Genomic DNA, 27836 nt, shown 5'->3' on the forward strand with positions numbered 1-27836 from the left:
GGCAAGTGGAGTCTGAGCAGGATGGGCAGCAGCAGTTGACCTGACCAGCAAAGGGTGTGATCTCACTACACCCAGACAGTGATGGGAGCAGCTGTGCTGGCTGGAACCAGGATGGACCAGCCCAGCCCACTAGACAAGTCTGTAGTGAGAAAGCCTAAAGTCAAGCCAGGAAGTCTGGTCAGCACATCAGAATAAGGATTTCCTCTACAGGTGATAACTAGAGTCAGTCAGGAGGCCACTGGTTGCCAGCCCCATCCATAGCCATGAAGCAGGGCTAAGGTCAAACTGCAGTCAAGTCAGTAGTTCAAGACATGACATGGCCAGGCATGGCCATGGCTGCAGTGTAGATCAAACAAGTAAAGAGTTGAGAGCCAAAACCTGAATGCAGCTCCCTACAGAGGGTATGGAATCCCTGACAGGGCTTCTCAAAGCTCACCACAAGCCTGGGCTCCTGTCCCTGAGCCTAGGCAGTCAGGCTCCCAGGAAGAAAGGTGAGGAAAATGCATTCAGGGCCCAGGCAAACATTTGTTAATGATTATGTTCTTACCACATGTTCTAAAGTATCATGAATCTCATAATCTAAAATGAAAACTCAGGTGAAGGTTTGTCTCAAATTAGCAGTTTATCAGGGCTACCATATAAGAATTTTATAACACGTATTTAAATTTTATTTCCTTTTCCATATAAGCATTCCCTTTGAAAAAGAGACCCTATTTAGATGAAAAAGATGGTCTGCATTTCATCTGTAGCCATCAGCATAATCCAAATAGAATGTTTCTTAGTTATTTAGCAACTACACAGCATTATTATAGAGTAATGCATATTGCATTGTTCAGATAACTCAAGTAGACACAGCTGGTTTGAAGAGGTTTAAATTCTTCTAAATTTATTTTTCTTAATAATTTTTTTGCCTTAATGGGTTTCAGAGGAATGCTCTTCAAGCAGTATCTCCTGCCACCATGGAAGTTTTGATGCGCGTTTTAGCAGACTGTGACAACTGGGATGACAGAAACCCTGAGGAAGTGAGCAGGAAGGCAGAGCTGACTCTGAAGTGCCTGACAGAAGTTGTCCATATCCTCTTAACCAGCAGTTCTGACCAGCGCCAGGTCGAGACAAGCACAATATTGGAGAACTATTTCAAGTTGCTTAATTCAGACCATTCAGCCTTACCTAATCCAAGGCGATGCAGGCAGTGGGAGAGCAGATTCATAGCACTGCAGATCCAAATGCTGAGTGAGTACACAAGTCCTTTCAATATTTCTTGACAATAACTCTGAAGCAAAAAATATTGACTTGGCTAAGCAATTGAAACATTTCTAACATTTCTTCTTAGATATTTCTTTAATAATTTACTAATAAAAAAAACCAGAAGAAACCATATCAGGTTGCTACCATTTAACCAAAGTGTCAAGGTTCATAGATTGAAAGTCTTCATTAAAAGAGAAAAACGTGGCTAGGCAAGAAGTGAAACTTATCAGAACCTTCATAATTGCAGAATAAAACTATTCTGTAATAAAATAGCTGTGTGGTGCTATTTTGTGATAGTTTGATTTTCAAATAGCATTGTTGTAAACATTGGCCAGAAGTAATAGTCTGAAAGGGTTGGGTATAAGTTTTTGGGTCAGAATACAGGGGTTTGAGTTTTTTCAATTTTGATGTTCAGTGCAGGAAATAAGTGTTTCTTTTCCCATACTTCCAAGAAAACTGAGGAATAGTACTGTGGCCATGGAGAATGCTTACAGTATAAGGCTGCTGCAGAGTAATTGCATGTTGAGGAAAGAAGTGTTCATGTGCTGTAAAAAAAAGGTGATGCTGCTTATGTACTCACAACTGGAAATTACTTGAAGCAGGGCCCCAAAGCAATCAAAGATATTCATTTGGTGAAATTTCTCTATAATATTAGTCTGTGGTAGTCTTTACAGTGTCAAAATGTTTAGCTTTAGGCCTAGTGATTTGTTCTTAAAATGCATATAATTCTTGATCAAAAATGCAGATAATTTATATAATTTTTTCCTGACGTGTATTATGGAATGTGCAGGAAAAAATGCTTGATGGATTTGGGATGTGTTTTGTATTTGATGGCAGTTCTGTTTTAATTTTATAGATACCATCACAGCCATGTTAGACTGCACAGATAGGCCTGTTCTGCAGGCAATTTTCCTTAACAGTAACTGCTTTGAGCATCTCATTCGACTGTTGCAGAACTGCAAGGTAAGTTTTCCCTTATCAGCATATTTTTAACAAATCCTGTCTTGTATTATTACTGTGAAGTAGGGGTGTCTCATGTCTGTCTTGTGGTTAAAGCAATAATACTTAGAGTCCTGAGCAAAATACCTTTACAGACCTTGCTCAGTCTGTAAAATCTGTTATGATGCTGTATCTTTGAATCACTGCTGAATCTTTTCCTACCTAATAAAATCTCTCAGATGTCAGACTTTGAGCTAAGCACAGTGACCTCTAACAGTATGTCTAATTACAAAAATCAATCCCACCTGCCTTTTTATTTGGCTTTTTTTTTTGTGGGGTTTGGTTATTTTGTTTTGTTTCTCTTATATTCTATCACTGGATTATTAGAAAGTCACTTAACTGCTGCCAGATAGAGATCTGAATTCTAATTTCAGAGGAATGTATTTCCATTTAAAAAAATATTCCTGGTGTCCCATTTTAATTCTTTCAAAATATTTGAGTCCTGCATGTGGCTGACATAAAACATGAGCTCAAGCTGTTAAAAATGTTCTTCAATTTTTTCTTTTCTACATAGGATCTAGGGTTTTCATCTCAGCTGCAAATGGTCATAATTTGCAAACTTCCACTGATTGCACTGATTTTATTTTTCCCTGTGTGAAAGAACACAGATATGATGTAACTCTCTGCACTGTTTCTTTTTGTGATATGTTAGTGTAATATGTGGTATGTTAAGGACATAGCTGTTTTGAGCTCTCCTGGTGGTAGATAATTTAATGCTAGCTACACTGTGCAATTGTTTCTAATCTATTTAGATTTTGGATTAGAATGTATTTCAGTGCAATGATGTATTGAAAATAAATGTATTTGGATTATGTCCTAATTGTAATTATAATCAGTGGCAGAATGCCGACTGACTTGAAGTGTTTTGAATAGTCTGTAGCTTTGTTATCTCCTTCTGAAAATACATTGTTTGACCTTTCCATTCTTCTCCTGTGTTTGGGAATCTCTGCCTATTTTTGTACTAACCTTGTACTGTATAAGAAACTCCTTTTTTAGTTTCTTCTAAAATCATCAGCAGCATCATGTTTACCACTTCATGGTGACTCTTAGCTGTGTTCCTGCACTCATAAATAAGTGGTGGAACTTAAGAAAGCAGGAACAGCTGATCGATCTATTTTTTCTTGCAGCTTGCTGTTTTTATTTTCATTCTGCCTGTCTGTATGTTACAGGATATGTTCTTTTAAGGTTTTTTCCAGGGATGCAGTCTCTCATATCATTGTGTTGTTTAGAGATCAGTGCTGCCAGTTTGGTACACAGTGTGCTTTTTTAGTCTTTCACAGGCAAAATACCCCCACAGATCAGAAGTGGGAGAGTTAGAGGCAGGGCAGGTGTTGCAGTATATTTGTATTTCCAGATATGCTGTGTCTCCATTCTTTTTCAAAGCTAAATAGCAAAGATTGAGTTAGCTGTGGAATTAGGATTTCTCCTTATTAGCTGGGGGTTGAGATCCTTGTTCTGGATTTTATTCCTTATTCTGTGAAAATTGCTACTGGGTTCCTAAGCAAGCTGTGTGTGGAAGGCACATTCTGCATCTCTGCAGAGAGCATGACAGTCCATACACACACCTTCAGGAAACTCAGGAAGCTATTGGATCTTCTGCAAACTGGAAATGCAAGTAATTTCTGTGGAAAGGAGGGGTAAAGCAAATCCCTACCACTATTCTGCTATAGATATCCCAAAGAACTTAGGGTATTCAAGGCTGTATTTCTACTCATACTTCCTAGTCATTTGCAGTTTAACAATCTTTTGAGATATAAATCCCTTTTTTTTTTTTCATGTTTGCTGGTTTAAAGGCTCATGGGCAAACTGTCTTTCCTTAACTATGCTTTAGGGTTAGAGATCTACACAAAAGCTTTTCAAAATTGCTTGGTGAAGTTTTGATGATCTGAGTGTTGCTTTTTGCCAGTGATATCCAAAAGAGAGGGACTGTAATTTACAGGTATCAGGAGGTGCTTATTCTGTACTGAGAGTTATTTAACAATCTGGTTTGTCAGTGCTGAATCTTTCTCATCTGTTTAACTATCTCAGAGGTCAGACTTTGAGCAAAGCACAATGACCTCTAACAGTATGTCTGAGAAAAAATGTGGGTTTTGAACAGCTTTTAGATGGAAAAATTAAAACCATCTAGACATTGTAAAAAGAAATCTATTTTTCCTTTTACATGCCTTATGAGAAATTAAGTAATTCATACCAAAAGTTTGATGAGCTCTTTATTTCTTCATTGTCTCCATTTGCTTTTGTTTAATGTTAGTATTCTTGCTAATGTAATCGTCCTCTGAGACATATTATAGTTACTCTGCATTGTTAATGCTCTTGACTGTGATGTACCTTTCAAAGTGTTTCTAACAATGTGCTTTCACACCTGTGTTAGTCAAAGTAATATCTTGAGTGTTGTCCTTTGTTTTGGCCTAATTTATGGAAGTCAAATTCTCAGGTTGTTCCTCTTCAGAGAGACTAAGCCAGCAGATAATGGAACAAAATGGGGGGGGGGGGGGGTGGGGAGAGAAATGCTTAGGTTTTACCCACTAAAGGAAACTATTTCTATTTTTTTAAGGAGCTTTAAAAACGTTTCAATCAGGGTTTTTTTAATGCCTCAATAGAATCTTAAAACAGAAGGAGGTAAATTTTAGTTCCGATTACGTTACAGCTAAATTTGGCACACAAATTGACTGCAATTGGTTATGAATTTGGATGAGTTTGAAACTGTCAAATTCAGGTACTGACTAGGAATTTAGCTACTGAGCAGTTCCTTAGCTGAAGATGCAGTATAGATGTCTGTTTGATTTAAAGCTACTTGCAACCTGTCTGATGCTTAGGATAATAGCAGAGATATTTTGCCCTTCCTGTCCCAAAGCTTGTGTGCCCCAGAAATTCTGCTTCTGTGCTGTTTGAAGATGAAAATATTCTGTCAAGGTATCTTCAGCTTTCACCTAGGCTGAAACATAAGTGGAAAATTATGAAACATCTGTATCCATTTCCTTGTTAATGCCCCACTCCTGTCTTTATTTCTTAAAAGTAAATTTCTTAGAACTCTGTCATGTTACATATTGTGAATGAAATCACAGTTGCTAAGCCAGAGATGAGTACAAATTCAGATACATCTCTCTCTTTGTCTCAGTGATTACATTTTTTGTTTTTTGGAAAAAAAAAAGTAATTACTCTTTAGCAAAAATACAATGTAATTTTCAGTATTTTAAGAATTAACAGAATACTAATGGACAATTGTTTGACCAGTGTGAGAAAACTTTTTTTTTTTCCCCCTCCTGTTTTGTTTCTGTATGTGAAATACAAATCTAAGGCAGCCTCCACAGATTTGGCTGCAGGTAACTGTTTAATGCAATTATTTCCATTATTCTTGTCTCTGTTTCTAACAGCTGTTTTTAAATGCTAACAATAAAGTGGCAGACAAGAGTGAGAAAGACCTTACCAACAAATTACTGACAGAAATGAATGAGGACCAGGTACCTACCTAAACTGTATTTTGCTTCATTTGAAGTCAAGACACAATCACAGGAAAATTGATTCCTGTGCTTCACCTTAACCATCCTCCTTAAGCCTTCTGCAGCAAGATGAAATTTTGATGCTGCACAGATCAGCATTTCCTGTCTCTGGAAAATGATTTTTTTCTGAATAATAGATTGAATTCAGCCTATGTTTTATTCATCTGCTTCAAACTGCAGACATTGGCAATAGAATGAGCACCAGTTATGCTTCTTTTACGGAAAAGGTGAAGCACATGAATGGGATCCAAATTAATTTTCTCAACCTGGTGATGATTCTTTTTCCCCTTCTTTTCCTCTTTTTTGCTCTTTGTCTCAGCACTGTGGTGTTTTGGATTCTGGGGCCTTGTTTGTGAATCTCAATGGTTGTGTTTGGTGTCCTGGTTCTTTGCTTGTCATCAAGAACAGATGTTCACAAAACAATGGACAGGCTGAACCAGGGAGGTAGGAATAGCCTGTTGCTTCACTTTTCCCAAATATTGTGGAAAATCACAAATGCCAATTTTTGTATTAATTTTATGGTAGAATTATTTGTTCTGATTAAAAATGTAAAAAAATGCTGAATACAGGGGATGGTTATTTACAGGTTGTGATTTTTAACTAATAGCTTTGGCTTCTTTGGACACAGCACAATGCTCTAACCATATGTAAATGTTTTTTCATGTCTAATAATCTTCTGATTATTGATATTTCACTTTCAAAATATGTCTGAGGTGCACATCATATTTCAGAGATGATAAAACAGTATGTTTGCTTGCACAGTGTTGCTAATTAGGTTTACTAATGGTTACAAAAGAGTGCTCCAACATATTTGTTCTTAAAACCATCACAGAAATAGCAATGTAAACAAGAATTAAAGAAAAAACCTCAAAAGATTACTTAAATTGGAGAGAGAGGTGTTGAATCAATGCAATGAGGCTATGGGTGAGGCATCCACCTAACTGTGCTGGTGTGACTTATCTCTTAGATTTTGGGGGTGTGTCTGTGCTGCATTAGTTTGCAGGGCCTTGGATGGAGAATAAGTCACTTTATATGAACTGCAGATGCTGATTTTCCAGCAGCACACACGCTGCAAGAGATTTCCTAATTGTTTTCCTCCCTCCCTCTTGAGGTTGTCCATTAGACGCATGAGGAAAACTTGTTTGTCCATCAGAATATTTGAGGTGCAGTTTGTGTTGCGAATGCTTCTCTCCTCTTGAAGTCTGTGGTCAGTTGTCTGCTGTGATGTAATTCCTTGTAGGCTGTGGGGTTTGAAATTTTGACTGATAGGGAGATGATTTTTGAAGCATGTTACCAAACTCTTGGTTTCCCTTTGGCAGGAGGGCACAGCACAGATTTTGGAGCTGAACTGTCTTTGCATGTTTGTGTATGACTTCTGTACCTGCTCCTTTCAGGTGTTTCAGGGGCACCTGGACTCCTTGGCAGTATCAACCATTCAAGCCCTCACAGCAGTAATGCACAAGTCTCCAGCTGCAAAGGTAACAGTGTCTATGCAGAGGGCTGTTTGCAGCTTCTTGATCTTGTTTCCAGTTAGTGTTGTTATCACAATACCTTGATGGATCTTGCTAATGGAGATGAGCAGATTGTGCTCACACATTCATGCCAGATAGGAATAGCTGATGAGCATTTACTATCCCTTTATATGTCATCTTTCTACCAAAACTGGAAGATCTGAGTATAATGGCAGTTGGAACATTTGTAAAAAAAGTACATTACTTGTCCCATGGATAGATGGGATAGACTTAGTGCGTATTCACAGGAATTTTCAGGCAGCTGTTGGCGTTGTAGTTTTATATGGCTTTAAACTAAGCCAAGACAGTATTGCTGTCCAGATGGTGGTCATGCTATTGCCCTGTGCCCTTCCTTGGTAGTTATTCTTGTGATTTGGTAAATGGATAGGTTGTGGTTAGTTTGTGATTCTGACTGGAAGTTAAGCCCATGGAAAAATAGTATATTTATTCCTGGATTGCTGAGTTAATTAAATTCAACCCTTGGCTGGATGATTCCCTGGACTTGGCACAGGTAAAGGGATGTGACCGTACAGTGGAGGATAAACGAGGAGTGAGAATCATTTATTTTTTTGCTACTTGCAGTACAGCCTAAGGGAGAGACAACAGGATCTATTATGCTCCTTCGGAGCATTACTGGAAGTGTTTATTTCTCCACTGACTCTGGAAAGCCTGGAAAGAGTTGTGTGTTGGAGGTGGGGCCTTGCTGGGATTCACAGAGAGTCAGAGTTTTCAATTGTACTTCTACTGCAACATGTGTATTTTTTCTTTTCATGTTTACCTAAGTAATCACATCACTTCTGCTGAAAGAAAGAGTATCTATTCCATATGATGTGTTGGCTGTTTAATAATTGAACCATAAATGGATACTACCATTTGAACTTCGCTGGTTGATTTTTTTTTCTTGTAAAATCAGTTAGTTTTCAGGAAAACTTCTGTGGAACACTTCTCTAATTTTTTGAAGTTTTTAGGACAAGTGGTTTTTAATCTGGTCTAGAAAAGTATTTTACTGAAAGATTAATATTTGAATACTTCTGTTTTCCAGTGTAAACATTTCAAGCTGTAGTTTGCACTAAAAAGATGAAAAAGGAAGTTATTTCTTCATTGTGATATTATTAACATTTGGATTACACCAAAGTAGTTGTAAATTACCTATAAAACAGTATAACTTTGAACTTTTATTTCTGTGTGCTACAGTGAAATGCTTCTCATCTGCAGCATTCTAGAGACAGTAGAATGAACAGGTTATCAAAAATAGATTTCTAACCTGTAATTATTACATTCTAATTATTATGTGTCTAATAGTGCATTAAATTGTCTAAATTAAAATTAAAAGTTGCTTGTCTACCTGCTGCAGTAGACAAGCAGTTTTTGTCCATTTTACTTGTTAGTGAGATGGGAATTTTTATCCTCAGGAGGTCTTCAAGGAGAGAATTGGGTATGCACACATATATGAGGTACTAAAATCACTGGGTCAGCCGTCACGGGAATTGCTGGAAGAACTCATGAATATGGTGAGCTGTGCTTGCTTTGAAGCAGAAATGCTTTCATCTTTCAACAGTACTTCTGGCCCCATCTTACTGTATTTCATGTCTGAGTTCCCTGCTGTTTTTCAGGCTGTTGAAGGTGACCACATGGCTGTTGGGATACTAGGCATTAGTAATGTCCAGCCCTTATTGCTGCTCATTCAGTGGCTTCCAGAGCTAGAATCACATGAGCTGCAGATTTTCATCTCCAGTTGGTTGAGGCGAATCTGCTGTATTGACAGACAGAGCCGTGCCACATGTGTCAATGCAAACATGGTCATCCGTATCATCGAGACCCTCAATTCCCACTCGATGCTCCACTGCACTTGTGCAGAGAACCTGATTGCCCTGCTGGGCTCCTTGGGGAGCCAGTCCATGGGCTCGGAAGAGCTGCTCCAGCTGGTGCGGCTGCTGCGGCCGGAGGAGCCGCGGGGCGCTCACCCGTACGTGGTGCCGGTGATGCGCGCGCTGCTGGCCATGGCGCGGAAGCAGGGCCTGGCCAGCGCCCTGCAGTACTTCAACCTGCACCACAGCATGGCCGGCATCGCCCTGCCCGCCATCCACAGGTGGCCGGGCTCCGCATTCTCCTTCAACGCCTGGCTCTGCCTTGACCAGGACCGGGTGGACCCTGGCACGACGGGCAAAAGTGGCAAGAGGAAGCAGCTCTACAGGTACAGTTAGTGTAACTGCTACAGCCTGCAGATGTAGGCCATCTGTCTGGGCATATGGTAACCCATGACATGTGGCGCTTCTGCTTATCTTCATCTTCTTCTTTATCTTCAATTGTTAATGCTTAGTCTGAGAAAGAAAGAGCTTTCATCTGTCACCACAGCCAAGTTCTGTTACAGAATTTAGTAGTTTCTCTGTTGTAATGTCTTCTACAGTTTCAACATCCTTAACTCCAAATTGTGGTAAGGTTCATTGCTTAAACAAAGCAACATTAAAAGACAAAACCCAGTCCCTCCAACCTCCTGCCCAAAACCAGAACAAGCTTTCACACAGCTTGTTGTGAAAGTCATGAACTCTGGATTTGTATAAGTGCTCAAGAGAGAGGGCACCTTCATGGTGCTTAAGTAGTGCATGTTGACGTGAATGCTTCTTGATATAATTTAACTTTTTAGGTACTAACAGAAGAAAACAAAATGTCTTTTTGGTCTTTTTTTTTATAAGAGAAGTAGCAGTCACATAGTAAATATTGCACCACCACCAAACAACTTGAGTGGATTTTCTTTTTAATGAGTGTATGGTTAGGTGGTAGTTTTGATGAAGCAATTCCTTTATTGTGTGTCTTTTGTAGCTTTTTCACAGGAAGTGGTATGGGGTTTGAAGCCTTCATTACGTGCTCGGGGGTATTGGTGGTCGCAGTGTGCACGAAGAGGGAATATGCAACAGTGATGCTGCCTGACCATTGTTTTTTTGACTCTCTCTGGGTAAGATTTGATACTGACAAAAACTTTGTTTAGGATTGTGTTGTTAGCTCAGAAGTCAAAATTATGGTTTTTGGATCATGTAACAAATCATCTGTTTTATAATATTGCAGTAATTCATTGCATAAGAGCAGTTTTAATCTCAAATAATGCAAGCAATTTTCACTTAGATTAGTTGTTGATTGAACTCACTTATGCATGTGTATTAGGCATTTTTGTTGATTAAGCTTGTTACTGCATTAGAGGTTTTTATATTAAATTAAAACAGGCATAGATGGCTGTGGAGCTGTGTGAATACATTAGCTGTGGTGCTATTTCTGCCTTATCCTTTTCTAGTCCTATCCTTAAGAACTGATGTGCATTACTAAGAAAGAGCTATATCTTTCTTTTCAAAAACCTGTTCATATGTAAACATTACGTTTACTACTTTGAAACAAAATCAGCAGGTGTTCTTATTATATTCTTGTTGATGCTTTGGATTTATTTTCTTAAGTCCTTTTCTCACCAGCTTAGTAGAGATAAAGTTAAATAGTTTCATATAGTAATTTCACTGCTCTTAATAATGACTTAATTCTTTTTTATTGCTTAACCAGCACAACATAACTATTGTTCATGTGCCTGGAAAGAGGCCCTTTGGTCAGAGCCTCGTGTATATCTATGTCAATGGACAGCAGAAAGTCTCTGCCCCACTTCGATTCCCTGCTATGAATGAAGTAAGTTCCCTTCTGAGCCATAGCCTGGTAGGATGAGCTCTCATACAACAATGGATGTTCAGACTGTTGCTAATAATGTTCAGCTGTGGATTCTGTCCAGAATATCATTTTGGAGTGTAACTAACCATTAAATAATGCTTGTTTAGTCATCTCTGTTTAAAACCAAAAAAGTCTGCCAGGTGACATTAAATAGTGGGGTTTTCCTCAAAATAATTGCCTGAGCATATTGACATAATTTATGATGACATAATAATAATAGGCAGCTCTACCAGTGGGATTGAGCAACAGTACTCAGTGAGGAATATTCTCTGTTATTTTCATGTATTTTTACTGGTGTTTTTTGAATGTTTCCTTAATATGCTATTCCTTATTCCTTTGGTAACTGAATAAGCTCTTTACTTGCAGTTAATCTAACAATTTTGGATGTATACACATTTAGCAATACACTAACCATCAAAATGAGCGTATGTCATGTTTAATTTCCTCTGTAAGCTTAGTTCATTCCTTTTGGGAAACAAATTTCTATTAAACTGGGCTATAACACCCAATATTCTTCCCTCTTTTCTAAGTTCTAATTTGATATTTTTTAAGTATGTTGAGAAAACAGTTAAGTTGGATGCTGTAATGGTAAAATCAGTAAAAAACTTAAAAGTGAGACTAAGTGTAGTTTTCATTTCAAGATAAAACTGTGGATTTTGGCCCATCTGTAGAATAAACATTATAAATCTCAAGGTAACTAGAAGTAGGGCAAGTAATCTTACCATGAGAGCATCTGTTTGAGTGGACTTAACTGATATGAGAAATGTGCAGTAGTAGATATGTTGGGCTAGCATTTTGGAATATAATCCAGAAGAGGCGTATTTAGAGAGGTACCCCTGTACTACAGAGGTACTGTCCTTCCTGCTATGCTCCTGCTAGAGGTCATGCAGCACTTGAGGTAACCAAATTGCTCTTAGTTGGAAAAAGGGTGTTCTTATGAGAAGTATATGCTGTTTTTTGGCCTGCTGTGAGCGATTGCTTGTTCTTCAAGGCTTGACAGAACTTGTTGCTTGCGGTTTCATTTATTTAGTTTAGATTTGCTAGATGCAGTCTTCAGATTTAAAGCATAGATTTACAGTATGTGTTTTGTTTTGTTTTCTTTCTTCCATGTATGACTCTCCAGTCTTTCACTTCTTGCTGCATTGGCTCAGCTGGTCAAAGAACAACAACTCCTCCTCCCTCTCAGATACCAGATCCGCCTTTTTCCTCCCCAATCATGCCCCACCGGACATCGCTTGGGGGCATTCTCACTCCAGGAAGTTGGGGTGGGGTGCTTGGAAAACCAGAGTTCATCACCAAAATGATCTCAGCGGGGACTCAGGACAGTGAATGGGGGTGTCCAACATCTTTGGAGGGCCAACTTGGATCAGTTATTATCTTCCATGAAGCACTGCAACCTCCTCAGGTGAAAGCATTGTATTTAGCAGGTAAGTGGTGATTGTACTAGTTTTAGCAAAGTAAAAGGAATGAGTTATGAACAAGACCCCACTAAGCTTTGCTCTACACATACACATAATGAAGAACTTAAAATTCAGAACTGTAGAGCTGACCTGAGAGGGCTTTAAAGCAAATAAGCTTAACATTTAATAAGTATGTAATGAAGTTTGATTTTAAAATGTTATATTTGCATAAGCTCATCTGTTTATCATATGAGCAGACCTGCAAAATTAAAACGTTAGGTAATAATTTCACTTGTAAATTCTGAATCTTTGCTACCCTTTGCCCACATGTGTTTACAGTTGAGACTCTTTAAATGTATTGCCCTTATTTGTTAGGCCACCTAAAGGTGATTTATGCTTGAGGATTTTTCCATAAGAATCAATAATTAAGTGGTCATTTTAAAGAAAATACTCTGAAAGCTATGTTGTACACTTCAAAGTGTGAAAGGTATTAAGTTGCGTAATGACTCACGGTTGTTACAGATTGGCATTAAAACACTTGCATCATTTAAAGGAAATATTTTGTATTGCTAAGCAAATCTATCTTGAAGATTACTCATTTTCTGGGCATTTAGGCTTGATGACAGAGATTAATGACAAATATGAGATAGGTGTTTGTACAGAAAAACATGATAGCTTTTTGAAGGTAAAAAACACCTCTTCTTTGTGTAGTTTAGCTTTTCATGTGGAATGTGTTCCTTTTTAAGCAGACCATCTGAAATGAATGATTTAAGTCATAGAAACTCTACTTCAAAGCATGTCTCAAATAGATACGGTTCAGACTGTCCTATTTGTTCTTCCAACAAGTTTGGTAGTATAAAATTTGTAAAGGGCAACATTAATAACCAGTGGACTCTTAAAAATGAGTCATATGATTTTATGTATCATTTTCTTTATAGGTCCAAACTGTCTAACTCCATGGAAGTCTCAAGAAGCTGAAGTAGCAGACCTCCCTAGTAAGGTTCTGCTTCATTATACACCAAAGGTATGAAATGGGACATAATTTCTGTTTGACTACACAGTATGCATTGCTTTCAGTGTTTGCACTGTGGCTTTTATGGGAAGATAAGGAGCAGTGAGAGCTTTCTTAAACTTTAGTCTTGTGCAGACATAGTAGGTTTGGCAAAAGGATGTACATCTTGTACAATAAAGAATGTTAAATCTAAAATGGCATATGTTATATTCTAGGGGTTTCATGTTGTTTAAATACTTTAATATCTACACATTGGCACAAAATCTTGTGTTCAAGCATCTGCAGGTGCTTGATGATATCATGGCTTCTTTATATTTTTAACAGGCCTGCAGAAACCCAATTTGCCTTGACCTGTCTGCAAATCTTTTACATGGAAGACTAACTGGAAACAAAGTAGTGAATTGGGACATCAAGGTAAATGTGTTGTGAAGAGGCAGAACCTGATGTAAAAATGACAGTGGTCGTGTATGTCTGTTGTAGCACGGCGTCCCGGAAGGGGTAATAATTAGCATTGACTCCATGATTCCAGCAGGTTCATCAATCACTTTATTATACTTTACTTCTTAAGAAACCCACTGCCCTTACTGACAGCCCAATACAAGTGGACCCAATTGGTCCTTGAAATCCAAACACCATCACCATTGGCCAATTAAGAAATCACCCTTTGGTAAACAAATCTCCATAACACATTCCACATGTTCACAACAACAGGTGCAGCAAGTGAAGATAAGAATTGTTTCTCATTCTTTTCTCTGATCTTCTCACAGCCTTTCCCAGGACAATGCCTGGGAAAGTTGTGCCTGTTCTCTGTGGCCAGAGAGCGGCTGCCACTTAATGTTCATCTAACTTTTGGAATGGTGGAAGTTATTGTCATAATGTAAATTATATTTAACAGATGCACCATGTTTTTATACTGAGAATTCATGGGGTAACACTGTAGCTGGAGTAGGGTTGTATTTACATTACATTTATTGAGAACTTATGTGGGCCACTGCTTTTACTGTCACTGTGCAGGAAGATATATTGTGGTTGCTGACTATTCTTCATAATAATGTTGACTGCATGTTGTGTAATGATAGCATTTTGTCATCTCTAGGGAATTCTGTAATGTTTTTCTTGCTGTCATAAACTCTGAGTTAGTTGAAGATTAGTAGGGTTTAGTTAACACTTGTGACTTCTCAGTAGAATACCATGTTTTTTCAACCTGAGGAAAATGCATGCACTATAAATAAGATCTGCCTTTTTTTCCAAGAACAGTGAACAATTGACTGTACTGGCAAACTGATTAATAAATAAATAATGTTGGAGCTGCACTGTACATATCCACTGTGCATATCTCTAAAATCACTTGCTGAGACTAATGTCAAGAAAATTCAGACACTTGTTAGTTAATTTTGCTATGATATGAATAGTTCTAAAATACTTCAGTTTGTCCCCTTTGCCCAGTAATGGGCTCCACAGTGTTTGTCTCTGAACCAAGCTGGGGAAATGAGTGGGTGTCTCTGACTAGCTTGCTAAGACCCTGATTTTGAATTGATTTGAAGTGGTTGTGAATAATTTCTAGAAATCTTGTGGTTTTAATATATTATACCTTACCACAAGAAGCATTATTTGAATAACAGAATCCAGAATCAATTAAGTTGGAAATGCCCTCTGAGGTCATCAAGGCCAACCTGTGACCAAACACCATCTTGCTAACTAGACTGTGGCACTAAGTGCCACATCCAGTCTGTCCTTAAACACCTCCAGGGACTGTCTTGTGCTGTCTCTGCTTGTGAGAAGGAGGGGAAAAAGGGGGACTTAGGAGACTTGTATTTTAAGGAGAGGCTTAGAATTGATGTATGTGTAGAGTTATTAAAAATAAAATAAATAAAATAAATAAATAAAAATAAAATTGTATTATTTAACTGCCTGAAGTTGAAATGTTGCAGGAAGATGATTAAAGCAGAGATGTGTATAATATTATAGTCTTCTCTTACTGCCTGCTGCAAGTAACTTAAAAATCAGAGAAATGTTTTTCCTGCTTTTCAAATATATTTAGCAGAAGATTCTTCCTAAGCTTTTGTGCCCTTCAGTTTTCAGTGTTTATATGGTGGGAGGAGGAAGGAAATGTACAAAATGTACTTTCAGAACAAGAGCTGACAGGATGGCCCGTGTGTAAGGGGCCTGTGAGACATTCTGATTGGCTTGTGAGTACCCCTGTATGCGGAATAAATTTTTGCTGTAGTTGAAGGGATTTTATTTATGGTGATGTTTATCTTGCCTTTTCTCTTTATTCAGGATATGATCAACTGTATTGGTGGAATGAATGTGCTGTTTCCGTTGCTGGAGCAGATCAGCTTTCTTGGTGCACAAATGCCTGAGAAGTCTGAAGGAGAAACTGTGCCTCCAGAACTTGTAACTCCTGTAGAGGGTGACTGGGTGGTGTTTTCATCCCCAAAGGCATCAGGTAGGAAAGTGAAGCTGAAGTGAGCTAATTTTTAAGCTTGATTTTATAAGTGCTTTTTTTTGAATGACAGAAGTCTGTTTATTATGTGCTGAAATTTTCAGAGCATCTTTGTAAAGCTGAAAGCTCTTTCTGTTCCTAGATACCTGACATGGATACTGAATACCAGGAGTTCAGCATATATAAAAAATAACATAACATATTTCAAGTATAGATATATTTAATATCATCATTTTTCTTTTCATGATTTACTCTTATGGGTGCCAAGGTATGATACTGTTATAATTTCTGTTCTGAATATTTTGAGAAATTATGTTTGATGTAAAACGTAATAATATCAACAGGAGAAGCTTTCCTGCAGCTTGAGTGCTGGGTCACCCAGCCCCATGGGGACAGCAGCATCAGAACTGTACTATTTAGCCTTTAGCCAAACTTATATTTTCTTAATAAAATATTCAGGCTCCTACCTTTTCCACACATAGTCACATTTTGGATTAAAATAAAAAGAAACTGAAAGGATGCTTTAAGGATAGAGTTTTTAAAAACTTTGCTAACATTGAGAATTAACTGACCTTAACAAAAACCACTGAGAAATCAGACCTTGCAAGGCAGAAGACACTTTTTTTCAAAGATGAAATGGTGGAGAAGAGTAAAAAAAATAGAGCTTCTTCTCTCTGTCTCCAATTTTTTTGCATACCATGGCTAGGAAGTGTCAGTTTGCAACTACAGAGGGAAAATAACTGCAGTATTTGTAAGAGATTGTAACAAAGAAGTTTGTAACCTACAGCCATGGATGAAGCAACTGAAGTCAGGACTGGGATCACTTTGTTCTGGAGAGGCATGGAATGGCTATGATTCTGCACAGGAAAAACAATCTAAAGACAGGCTACAGCTAAGGAACAGGAGTTGAGAAGTTCAGGAAGTAGTGAGGAATATAAACACTTGATTTTACTTTTTCCCTTCTATTTTTATGCAGTGATCCAATGATAAACCTTAAGACTTTTGCTACTCTTGTTCTGTTCTGCAGAAGCACGTCTGGAGAAGAACATAGTTGCAACTTTCGTCTTGATGATAAAACACTTTATTCAGGGGCATCATGTTAATCAAGAAAATCTCATTCACTCCCATGGAGTTGCCACCCTAGGAGCCTTGTTACAGAAGGTGAGCAAACTTGAGGACATCATTCAGTAATGAATTTTGTGGATGAGGTCCTGATTATTTTGAAGCGTAGCCAGAATGCCACGGTCTTGAAAGGTCTCCTTGGTAAGAATTTTCTTTCTTGTGTTTCTGAAAGCAAAAAGGTGTGAGAAGTTGGTATTTATCTGTATAGTGAAATACAGTGTTTCATTTCTTTTCATGTTCTGCTTTTTTTGATTTAGATATTGCATTGTTTGGTTATTCAAATGAGACTAGTTTTGTGTTTATTGTATTGCTTTAATGGAGCAATGTATTGCTTTAATGGATCAGACATTGCTCCATTGTAGAAGATTAAAAAATGGAAGTTTAAGTTTCTTTTAAAATCAAATTTTATTAGGACATTCAGTATTTAGAATGCTAACACCTGTTGTTATTTTGCAAGGTGCCAAGCATCTTAATGGATGTGAATGTCCTGATGGCTGTACAGTTGTTGATAGAACAAGTCTCAGTAGAAAAGAACATGCAGCTTTTACAACAGATGTATCACCACTTACTTTTTGACTTCAGCATCTGGAACAGTGGCGACTTTCCCTTCAGAATTGGTGAGCTCTTGGCCTCAGGCAACTGTGTGAAGACACAGGACTCTTCACATGACACAAATCTTTATCTTGGTTCTAAAAGAAAACTTTATGTTGTAGGTCATATACAGTATCTTTCTACAATCATCAAGGACAGTAGAAGGCTCTTCAGAAAGAAGTATGGTGTGCAGTTTCTTCTAGACACACTCAGGATTTATTATGGGTATGAGTTTTACTACTTCTGACTCCTTATTTACTGTATGTGGCTCTTGGGTTTTTTTGCCATCATTCTAATGAGAAAATTAATAAATAAAACAACAGGTTGGATTTTGGTGGTTGATTTAGTTTACAAAGTTGCATTATTTTTTCCCCATTTGACTTACTACTTTGCCTTGCCTTGAATTTTTATGTTAAGATTATGTAAAGTTCGTTAGTGACACTAGAAGTGCTTGAGAAAGTAATTAAAACTACAAAATTGTAGGACTTGTGTTCAACAATGCAAATTAAGTCATAGATCATTACCATTATAAAAAGTTTAGCATTTTAAGTTCTTATAAATGCTTGTAGAATTTGAAGTAGAACCTTTTTAGAAATTTAAAATTTTAACCTTTCAGTGCTGATGATTTATATCTGCTTATGAATATAATTATGTGTTTGAGGATGATTGGCTAGAGACTTTGCTGTTTCCTGTGGGAGGTGGGAACCTGCAACCCTGACTTATATCCAGATCAGTACAAGTCTACATTTCATGGCTTTTATAGGCTTGCAAAGTCTGATCTGATTATTACTGTTCAGTTGCTTGAGTTCAGTAAAAATTGAAAACTTGTGTATGATTCCTGGGTAGCTAAAAAATTACCAGACTGGCACCATCAAATTGCTATTAATGAGCCATGAAGAACTTCCTTAGGTTGCCTTTCTGGTCTGTTGGCAAACAGGACTGGTTGTAAAGACAGTGATTTGGCTCCTGATGACCTGAGGACAATACGGACATCCCTGTACGGACTGATCAAATATTTCCTGAGCAAAGGTGGAACACATGAAGAAATTCAGAGCATTGTAGGATACATAGCTGCCACCAGTGACGAGGAGCAGGTATGCAACATGGCATAAATTAAGAGTTTAAACTGGACATGTTTTGGTTTTGCATCTTGACATGTAGAAATCTTGCCTTGTGTACTTAAAGGAAGGGTGAACAAAGAAGAAAATGACCACAGGCAAAAAGTTAACTGATGTGTGGTTCTGTTGAGATGTAGGTAAGATAAGGATGTGCCATTACAAAAGTTATCTTAGTTTGCAAAACCAAATGAATTGACCTTCAACTGACCAGCAGTTGTGATCATGTAGTTTCTATTTTGTAGCATCAACAGCAGTTGAACTTGCTTTGTGTCTCTGCTTAATTTGATAAGGTGTTCTATTGAGAGAAAAAAATGTATTAAAAGTTGTTTAAATGTAGTAATACCAAGCAACAAAATGTCTATTAACCAGCAAAGGTAAAACTTAAAAAACAAGAAAATTTTCCTAAAACAAAGCATGAAATCTGAATGAACTGGGTATTAATTTGGTTGTCTTAATTTTGTAGCTCTGTGGAATTTTGGACATTCTCTTCAGCCTACTTCATTCCAGTCCAACCCCAGACCAGCTTTTTTTATTGCTCTTTGAACCAGGGAATGCTGATATTCTTTATGCTCTGTTATTGCATCAAAGATACTCTGACAGGCTTAGAGAACTTGTATTCAAGGTAAAGAATTGAATGATATGTTCCTAAATTAATCAATTGAACATAAATGTGTATTTTCCATTGGTCTGGCAGAAATGTATATAATTACAAAGATACTAATCATCCAAGTTTGCTTTTTTCTTTTCTCTTATGTTAGCTTGATGGCATTGTCACAAAGGAATTAGTGTTCTCTTAAAGTATTTGGATCTTTAAAAAAAACTATCCATGTTGTTTGAGTTAGTTTATCAAATAAACTTTAAAAACTGTGGACCAGCATGTTATATCATACACTAGCTTGAGAGGTATGGATGCTTTTTTGTGTTTAATTTGCATTTGTGTCCACTTTTCCTTACAGATCGTGGAAGAGATGCTGAAATGTACCAAAGTTTATGAGCGGAGCAAGCACCGTATGCGACTCAGAGAAGTGGGGTACTCTGGGCTGGGACTCCTTCTGAATGAATCCCCAGTTACTGTTTCTCTTATTAAAAACCTTCTTAACCAAGTTCTGTATGCAGGTAATTGGCAAGTGCTATATCTGACATTAGTATACTTCTGCTGCTCAGAGGCCAACATACCTGGGTTTTGTTGAGGAAAGCCAGAGGTGTTACTTGTAGAGCTGTTCTAGTCAAAGTTCCCATTTGTCTCAGCTAACATTTTCTTAGTTCCTTGAAGTTTGTTCCTTTTACTATCCCTGGATGCAGTCATAACTTCCAAGGCAATTTTTAAATATTTATCTGTTACGTTCTCGTGTGTGATATTGTTTATGGTGACTTTTTTTCTTTTTTCCCTACAGATCCTGCTGTGAATTATAAAGATCTTCTAGCTGTAGTGTATCTGGCTCATAGATCAGATATAAACATGAGAGTGATTATCTGTAGAAAGGTTAGTTGTCTTCTTTAGAACTGGAATAACTGTCCTTCAAGCCTATAAACTGTACAGTGGGATAACTAAATTATTTCTTTGAAACACATTGGCAGTATTTGTTATTACTTTTTTTTTTAGCAATGATTTATTTTAAAAATGAGACCTATCTGTCACTTACTGTTGAATTTTGTGTACTCAAGTACTTTTAAAAGCCAAAACAAAAAGTGAAGCCTCTATCATGATTCTCAAATAGCTTCTATTTTCTACAGGTTTGAGATAGTAGGCTCCTTGAATTACTGAGTTTTATCAAAGCTTGTATCACTGGAATTAGTACTGAATGGTAGCTGTGAGACACAATATAGTCTGTTAAGGTTTCTCAGAATGAAGAAGTGAAACTATAATTTACACTATCAGTAAGCTATTAATACTGTAATTTTATTAATTTTATCTATTTAATAGTTCCTAATCAAGTGTATTTTCTATTTGAGATTTTTTTTTAGACTATGGGTAAATGGAACTATTTATTGAGATAACTGGATTTTGGAGGAATTGTTGCAGAAGAGTTGCTGAAATATGGCAACTTAGCAATATGATTTGATAGCTTCTTTTCTCCCCTACTCCTGAGAATTTTTTGTTCTTTTTTCTCAAACATATACTTTTTATGAGGAAAAATTACTTTGTGCCTGGTTTGCTTATTATTAGCTGATTATGGCGCTTTATATAAGGTTGTAAGAAAAGTGAAGAAGTTGTAGGATTATGAAATGTTTAATTGAAAAGCCAGATGGATGCAGTTACAAGCTAAAATTAATGTGTAGATATGGGATATCTTCTATCCTTAGATTTTGCACCTTTTGCATTCCCAATTGGATGCGGCACAACAGATTTCTCAGCAGCTGGGCTGGCAGGACACTTTGGTTAGACTATTCCTGAAAGAAAACTCAGAGGTCCGGATTGGCTTTAAGGAGAACAGGACTGATTCCTCCAGGGAAGAGGATAAAAAGCCTACTGAAGAGCTTCAGAAGCATCAAGCTGATAAGACAGAGAGAGAGAAAGCTGGCAGCTTTGCATCAGTTAATGGTCTGTTTGATCAGTGGAGTTTAGAAGACAACAAATCCCTGGATGCCCCTGCCCATTTCTCTGTTATGCCACTGGAAGATGCATCCACAGCAGAGATGTCTTTCAGTTCGGAGGGCCGAGGAGAACTGTGGCACAGTAATCCTTCACATTTGAGTTTAGATTTGTCCAGTGTTGACTCTTATGAACTGGCTGATGTTGGGAATCAGATGACAGACAGCCAGCCCAGCACTCCCTCACCCACAGAGAGCACAAAGCCCTTCTCTGGGCAGCCTGACAAAGAGCTGGGTGTTACCAATGACGTGGGCTTTGCTACTGAGCTTTCTCTCTTTGAAAACCAAGGAGTAAGTAACTATGTGACGGGTTTCTCCAGCTGTTGGAAATTCCATTTTGTTTTTTCAATCTCCCTAATGAATGATTATTACTTTTTTTTGTCCCTCCTACCATCCAACAGAAAAGTGAATAGGGGTACTTCCTTTTGTCATGTGTCTTCTTTTTTGATTGTCCACTTGGGGTAGCTTAAAATAAAAACAACAACTAAACAAAAAAATAAGGCCAGCCTCCCCTCCCAACCACAAGAAACCACAAAAAGCCCTCTGCAAACTCTTCCCCCTCTATATTTAAACATCCTTTATCATCCAGAGGAGTCATGGAGCAGACGTGCTGTGGAAAAAAATCAAGGGTGGCTAAAGGCAGCTTGTTTTACATCATACAAGCAAGCCATAGTCTCTTATATTTGTGTTTTCATGAGCTTTTCAATTGAAAAAATTGGACTTTAGACTGCAGGCTTTCAAATGTTGAAGCATGAAAGCATAGGGGCTGTGATGAATAAGAAATATTTTGAAAGTTTTCTATACTAGAACGGCCTTAAATATTTCACTTCTTTTGTAGGGGAGTGATAATGAACTCATACAGTTACTTACAGACATCCTACTGTGTATAATGTGGAAAGGTATTGAAAAATCTGATGATGATTCTTGGATTGAGAGAGGACAGGTGTTCTCTGCTCTCACCAAACTGGGGATGTCTAATGAGCTGCTGCGACCTTCTGATGAAATAAAACTCAAGTGAGTGTACAGTTCATCCCTTTTGAGGATAACAGAAGTGAGGGACATGAGTGAAGCTGGGAAGGGGTGGGTGTTTCCCTGCAAGATGTACTTTTCTCTTTTCACATATTTCACTGTCAGAAATATATTCCTGTAGCTGTTTAGGAGTGTCTTGAGGCCAGAAGGTTTTAAAGCTATCACTTTTTTCATGAGTCTCTCAATCGCTTTTATCTCATTGGCTTATCAAGAAGATGGCAGTTACGTAACTGCAGACTAAGAGATTCAGTTAAATGCTTAATTGGATTTTTTAAAAGCCACTTGCACTCAGAACATGTGATACTTACTTTGGGATTTTGTTTTCCATGCAGCTTGTTGGAGAAGATGTTAGAATGGTCAGTCACTGATAACAGAGATTCAAAAGCTCTCCCTACACATGCTGAAAATGCCTTCAAGCTCTTGCTAATTGTACAAGGTTTCCTGCAGGCAGAAGGACTAATTAATTCAAATTTATGGACAGAAAAGGTACAGTAACTGCATAATGCAAGTATTGTATATGGGCTGAAATGGTAACAAGAAAGTTGTTGGACAGTGTCACGCTTCTAGTCATATTAAACCACAGATATTACAGAGAAAGCATTTATAGCAGAATGGATTAGAGTGCCCATTCATGAATAAAAATGTGAATATGTACCACAGGGAATATAGTTAATTTAGCAAATTAAGTAGGCATGTAAGTGGTACTCTTTACTGAGAATTCAGATTTCTTCTGATTGGAGAAATATTTAGAAAATATAAAAGCTAATGAAACAGCAGCAGTTTTAGGCTAAGCAGATTTTGCACTGTTTGTCAGCATTTATGACTCTCTGAGCATCCTGAATGAAAGGCCAGCCAAAACTCTGCTCTTGGGTGCAAGCTGGGAAATGTCACTTCTGGGTGTTGACCCATATTGGAGTTTCACCACATATAATTTATTTCAACATTTATGCAATCTCTGGCTCTGGTCATGCTTCCTTCACAATCTGAGTTGTCTTTGCTTTTCAATTTTTCTAAGCAAAAGTGGAGAGAAATTTTCTGGAAACTGTCATTATTTCTCTAGAAATCCTTAAAAAATATTTTTAAGGCTACTTTCTTTAAGAAGAAAGTGTAATATCAAGAGTCATTAACACAGTAATTCCTATGCTGTTCTCCAAAAGGCCTGCTTATAAGTAAACAGAGCTTAAAGCTTTAAATTGCTTGTTTTAAAAAGGTTTCTTCTTGTTAAAAGCTTTGCCTTCTGCTGGGAGACCCAATTAGAAATGAGAACTTTGGAGTGATGAGAGTTGTACTTCTTGCCAACTCTGAATTGAAAATAACAGTGCTTTTATAAATTATCTTCTACTGTACCCAGGGAGAATTTAAAGCGCTGTAATATCCTAAATGGGATATTTCAGTCAGAATGATTTTACATTTGAGTCATTTGTTAGAGAGTACATCAAGGTGTATTAGTTTGAAACAAACACATCTGGATAGTGAAATGTGCCGTTTGCCTTGGGAATACCCACCTTTCACAAGATTTGTATCACTTTTGCTATCTAAATACTGACAGGAAGACTCCTAGAGTGGAGCCTTTTAAATTTTCTAAGGATATGGCATTTACTGGAGTTAATTTATAGGAAAAACAATAAGCATATATATACTCTCTCCCTGTACACACACACACACACACATATATATATATGCACTTTAGGGGAGATACTTGACTTAAAGAACTGGGCTAGGTAGATTTTTGGATGTCAGGAATTTCCTTAAATTAGTGGTTTAACTGCAGTATTCTTGGATTAATTTCTGGGTTTGGTTAAATTATAAATGTGAACACAGCCTCTTCTTCAGCTCTTTGAAATTATTGTGTCTCCAGCTAGAGTAGTTATTGTTACTTTTACTTCAGTTTATTTATTCTAATGTTATGCTAATTTTCTGTTTCTGTAATAGCTCTTGGAAGAACTAGTGACTCTCATGGACAGTCTGTCAGTCTGGTACTCTGCTGGCCTAGAAGCAATTAGGCTTTCACAGGTGCAAGTCCAGCTGCTCCTTGGATTTATTGCACAAGACAACTTACAGGTTTGTTGCAAATTCTTGCAGGTGGTACTTGAGTTTTAAGGGCACATTTGATCTAACTGTTGTGGTTTTGGGAGAGCTGCTCATACCAGTGAGCAGACCTGTGGCAGTCCCTCATCCTTCTTTTGGGATGATGTTTTATTGGTTCTTAGCTTCTGCAGGTTCACTCTACAGTCCTGTCAATGTGCACCTCCAGAGCACAACAAAGAGGTAGAGGGCTTCTGTTTGAGGGTAGGAATATGCAGGCAGGAGTGGTAGGAAAAAGATGGGTGCTCAAGGAGGATCATGTTCATTTTTTGCTGTTTGTTTTTGTAGGTCTGTGCTATGGCAGCAGCCAAACTAAACACCCTCCTTCAGACCAAAGTAATTGAGAGCCAGCCTGAAGCATGCTACCTCCTGGGGAAGTTGGAAGGCATTTTGAGTAGGTCAATTGAAGAGAAGACAGAAACTTACTCATTTTTGATTCCCCTTGTTCGTACATTGGTATCCAAGATTTATGAACTTCTCTTTATGAATCTGCACCTTCCTTCATTGCCTCCTACCAATGGCAGCCCATCTTTCTTTGAGGACTTTCAAGAATACTGCAGATCTGAGGAGTGGCAAGTTTATATTGACAAATATGTAAGTAGTAAATTCTTTTTCTATCATTTCCTCCCTCTTTTCAGCCATGAAAGCAGAGGAACCCATTCAGAAATCATATGGTACTTTTTATTGTTTTGGTGAACCAGATTATTCCAAATATGAAGCAGTATGAAGAGAATTCATTCAGACATGATAATGAGCAGATGGCACTTTATTGGAAAGATTGTTATGAAGCATTTATGGTGAACATGCACAAGCGAGACCGGGAAAGAGGAGAAAGTAAGCTTAAATTTCAGGTAAGGTTTTCAATGAGTGCAAGGTTCTCTTAAAAGATCTCTCTTGAGAGTTGCCTTCTAAAAGATGGAGAAAGTGAATTTCAGGATGATCCAGTTCAAATAGCTGTAAACAGGTTAATTGTGTTAAGATTTTATGGGCAGTGGGACTAAATGCACTTCTAGGATATGCTTTCTAATTCTGCTCTGTCTGTTAAGAGTCTTACGTGCTATCAAAGTTATTTCAGTACAGTAGGCCTTCCTTTTCATACAGCAAGGTAGAAATATGCTCAGCCATAAACTGCATCCGCTTTGATTCGTGTTTTGAATTATTAAAACCTGTTTTCCATTATGAACTGTTTGCTTGGGTTTTTTGTTTAACCCAATTTCAGTACAATTAAAACATTTACAACAGTGAACAGTTCTTATTTAATGTCTGGAAAAATTGCTTCTAAACTGATCTCTCTATATAAGGTCCAGATTGAGTTTCAGCATTAGAGCTAACTGGTAATTACAGGCAATACCATAGTGAAGTTACATGTCTCTTTGCTTTCTTAATAACAAAACTTGTAGATCTATTTTATTCAAATAGCTAAAGGAAAAATACAATGAGTGTCACATTTAAGAATACCAGAATTGAAGAAAAATCCTACCTATTATAGTAGGATTTCTAATATTGACTGCTTTTCTGCTGATGCAAAATTGCTTTAGTGTGGATCCAGCATTGATAATTCTTTCTTCACATCTTTAAATTAGTCTGGCACTATTTCTTCTAGGTCTAAGCTTTTTAAAATTTCTCTCCTAAGTATTACCTTAAAATTTCATAATGTTTTATTGCTAAACCTTTTCCATTTCTTCTTGTTTCCTGAGAATTCTTGGAAAGCTGTTATCCAAGGTCAGAGTTAATTCCGTGCTAGATCTATTTGCAATGGTCTTTCAGGAGCACTTTGTGGAGCCGTTCAGCAGAAAGGCTCGGCAGGAAAATCTGCGGTACAACAGTATGCTCAAACAGCTTAGCAGTCAACACACAGCCACACTGAGGCAGTGGAGAACAGCCCAGCTTTACTTGTTCTCTGAGCGTGGGCCTTGGGCTGAAAGGTGAGACTGGAGTTCCTAAACTGGGTATGATTCTTAAAAGGGATTGGCTCGCTGTTTCATGTGGTTAAAACCAGGTCAGATTGACTGCAATAACCATGCTTGAGATCTACAGTCTTGAGTGACAGGACAAGAGAAAATAGCCTTAAATTGTGTCAGGGAATGTTCTTATTAGAAAGTAATTTTGGGGTGATTGTGGTGGTGTAGGTTGTCAGATGGACTTGATGATCCTGAACAGCTCTTCCAACCTTGCTAATTCTGTGAAAATAAATACTGTTTACAAAGTAGTGATGCTCAGAGATGCAATGTGAAACAAAAGCAATAAACTGCATTTTAATATTTTATTTTTTACAGTGTACAAGTGCATGACCAGTATTTTTCTAAATATGCACTCTTTTGCAATCAGTTCATTCCCATAGGTCTTTATTCAGATTTTTTTTAAATGAATATTCTTGTTTTCCTAGGAAACAGCGTCCTGTTCACTGGAAGCTTTCAAATGTGGAAAATTTTTCACGTATGAGACTAAAACTAGTGCAGAATTACAACTTCAACTCTCATCAGGATGCTAGTGACCTGAGAGATAATCTAGGTAAAGTTGTATTTGCTATCTCACTTGAGTTCTTACCAAAGAAACATACACACTTTCCTCTTTGTGTTTAATTAGCAGTATATGCTAGATACTTAAATCTTGATTTTTTTCTTTATTTCATCTGTAGTGAAATCTGTATTATGACAGCGGTTCTTTGGCCGGAAACAGCATCTTCCTAATGAGTAGAATTTTTTTGGTTCTGGTTCATTGAAACGTGGGGTTTTGTTGTGCAGTAAATAAAAGTTAACTCCTTTGTTTTAAAATAAGAAGTTATACAACTTTCTTGTATGAGGTCGTTTCTTCAAGAAAGAAGCAAAGATATCAGAGTAAGCAGTGTTTGTTCAAAGCCTTTTAGAATTTGTGACTAAAATGTGTAGAAACAAAGTGCTTTGTTTTAGAAGTGTGCCAAACAGATGAGTTAGGGATGGAATTGTTAAGTTTGGTGTATTGGATATAAGGACTCAAGCAAAAAAACCCCACAAAACTATCTTGTAAATCCACATAACCAAAAAGCAAATGCCGTGCTTTTAAATTCTATTAAATCTGCATGCTTTAGCAATGTCTGGAAAAATATTGCAAAATATTTTCTTGTCAGTGTCCACATCAGAATTCAAGTTAAATTTTTCTTACTTGTTGTGTTCCCTTTCTACTCTCGTAATTTTTTGCGTAGCTCAAGGACTGTTTGTAGTGTTCTGCTTAACCACAAAAATACTTGAGAAGCCTGGTTGCTTCTTACTTGGTTAAAACCAAAATTCAGCTGTAGAATACAGGCTTAGTAGGTTAGATTTCCAAAAGTATTGTAGCAGAAAAAGTTATGAGCTGTTATGTCCATTTATGCTAGGTGTGCACCAGACACAGCCCTCTAGTGAGTCTCTGCTTCTGGAGGTGGTGAAGCAGGTGAAAGTGAGTGACTTGGAAGATGATGTTCTGGAACTACCAGAAGAAGACACAGCAGCCAGTTCCAATTTGT

General features: G+C 37.5%; 1 protein-coding gene across 10 annotated transcripts in view; it reads left to right on the forward strand.

The window, feature by feature from the left end:
* The window catches only part of NBEAL1 (neurobeachin like 1), a 77620-nt gene that overhangs the window by 25581 nt on the left and 24203 nt on the right, over positions 1-27836 (forward strand). For 7 of the 10 annotated variants that reach the window (XR_011000889.1, XM_068196047.1, XM_068196046.1 and 4 more), the window contains 28 exons: positions 927-1233; positions 2105-2211; positions 5622-5708; positions 7142-7225; positions 8671-8769; positions 8872-9452; positions 10079-10211; positions 10802-10921; positions 12084-12387; positions 13299-13384; positions 13697-13786; positions 15653-15821; positions 16846-16979; positions 17398-17557; positions 17654-17756; positions 18469-18625; positions 19113-19271; positions 19606-19765; positions 20044-20132; positions 20954-21532; positions 22080-22255; positions 22603-22756; positions 24203-24331; positions 24644-24949; positions 25057-25206; positions 26123-26280; positions 26742-26866; positions 27708-27834. Coding sequence is in view for 9 of the 10 variants with exons in the window: in XM_068196047.1 (XP_068052148.1) it covers positions 927-1233; positions 2105-2211; positions 5622-5708; positions 7142-7225; positions 8671-8769; positions 8872-9452; positions 10079-10211; positions 10802-10921; positions 12084-12387; positions 13299-13384; positions 13697-13786; positions 15653-15821; positions 16846-16979; positions 17398-17557; positions 17654-17756; positions 18469-18625; positions 19113-19271; positions 19606-19765; positions 20044-20132; positions 20954-21532; positions 22080-22255; positions 22603-22756; positions 24203-24331; positions 24644-24949; positions 25057-25206; positions 26123-26280; positions 26742-26866; positions 27708-27834 (5033 nt within the window). In the remaining variant the exon portion in view is untranslated. Of the gene's footprint in view, positions 1-926; positions 1234-2104; positions 2212-5621; positions 5709-6172; positions 6192-7141; positions 7226-8670; positions 8770-8871; positions 9453-10078; positions 10212-10801; positions 10922-12083; positions 12388-13298; positions 13385-13696; positions 13787-15652; positions 15822-16845; positions 16980-17397; positions 17558-17653; positions 17757-18468; positions 18626-19112; positions 19272-19605; positions 19766-20043; positions 20133-20953; positions 21533-22079; positions 22256-22602; positions 22757-24202; positions 24332-24643; positions 24950-25056; positions 25207-26122; positions 26281-26741; positions 26867-27707; positions 27835-27836 lie in introns of those variants that run through there. The other 3 variants (XM_068196049.1, XM_068196051.1, XM_068196055.1) reach the window with 2 other exon arrangements.

The sequence above is a fragment of the Anomalospiza imberbis genome, chromosome 7 (genome assembly GCF_031753505.1).
Source record: "Anomalospiza imberbis isolate Cuckoo-Finch-1a 21T00152 chromosome 7, ASM3175350v1, whole genome shotgun sequence".
NCBI classification, from domain to species: domain Eukaryota; kingdom Metazoa; phylum Chordata; class Aves; order Passeriformes; family Viduidae; genus Anomalospiza; species Anomalospiza imberbis.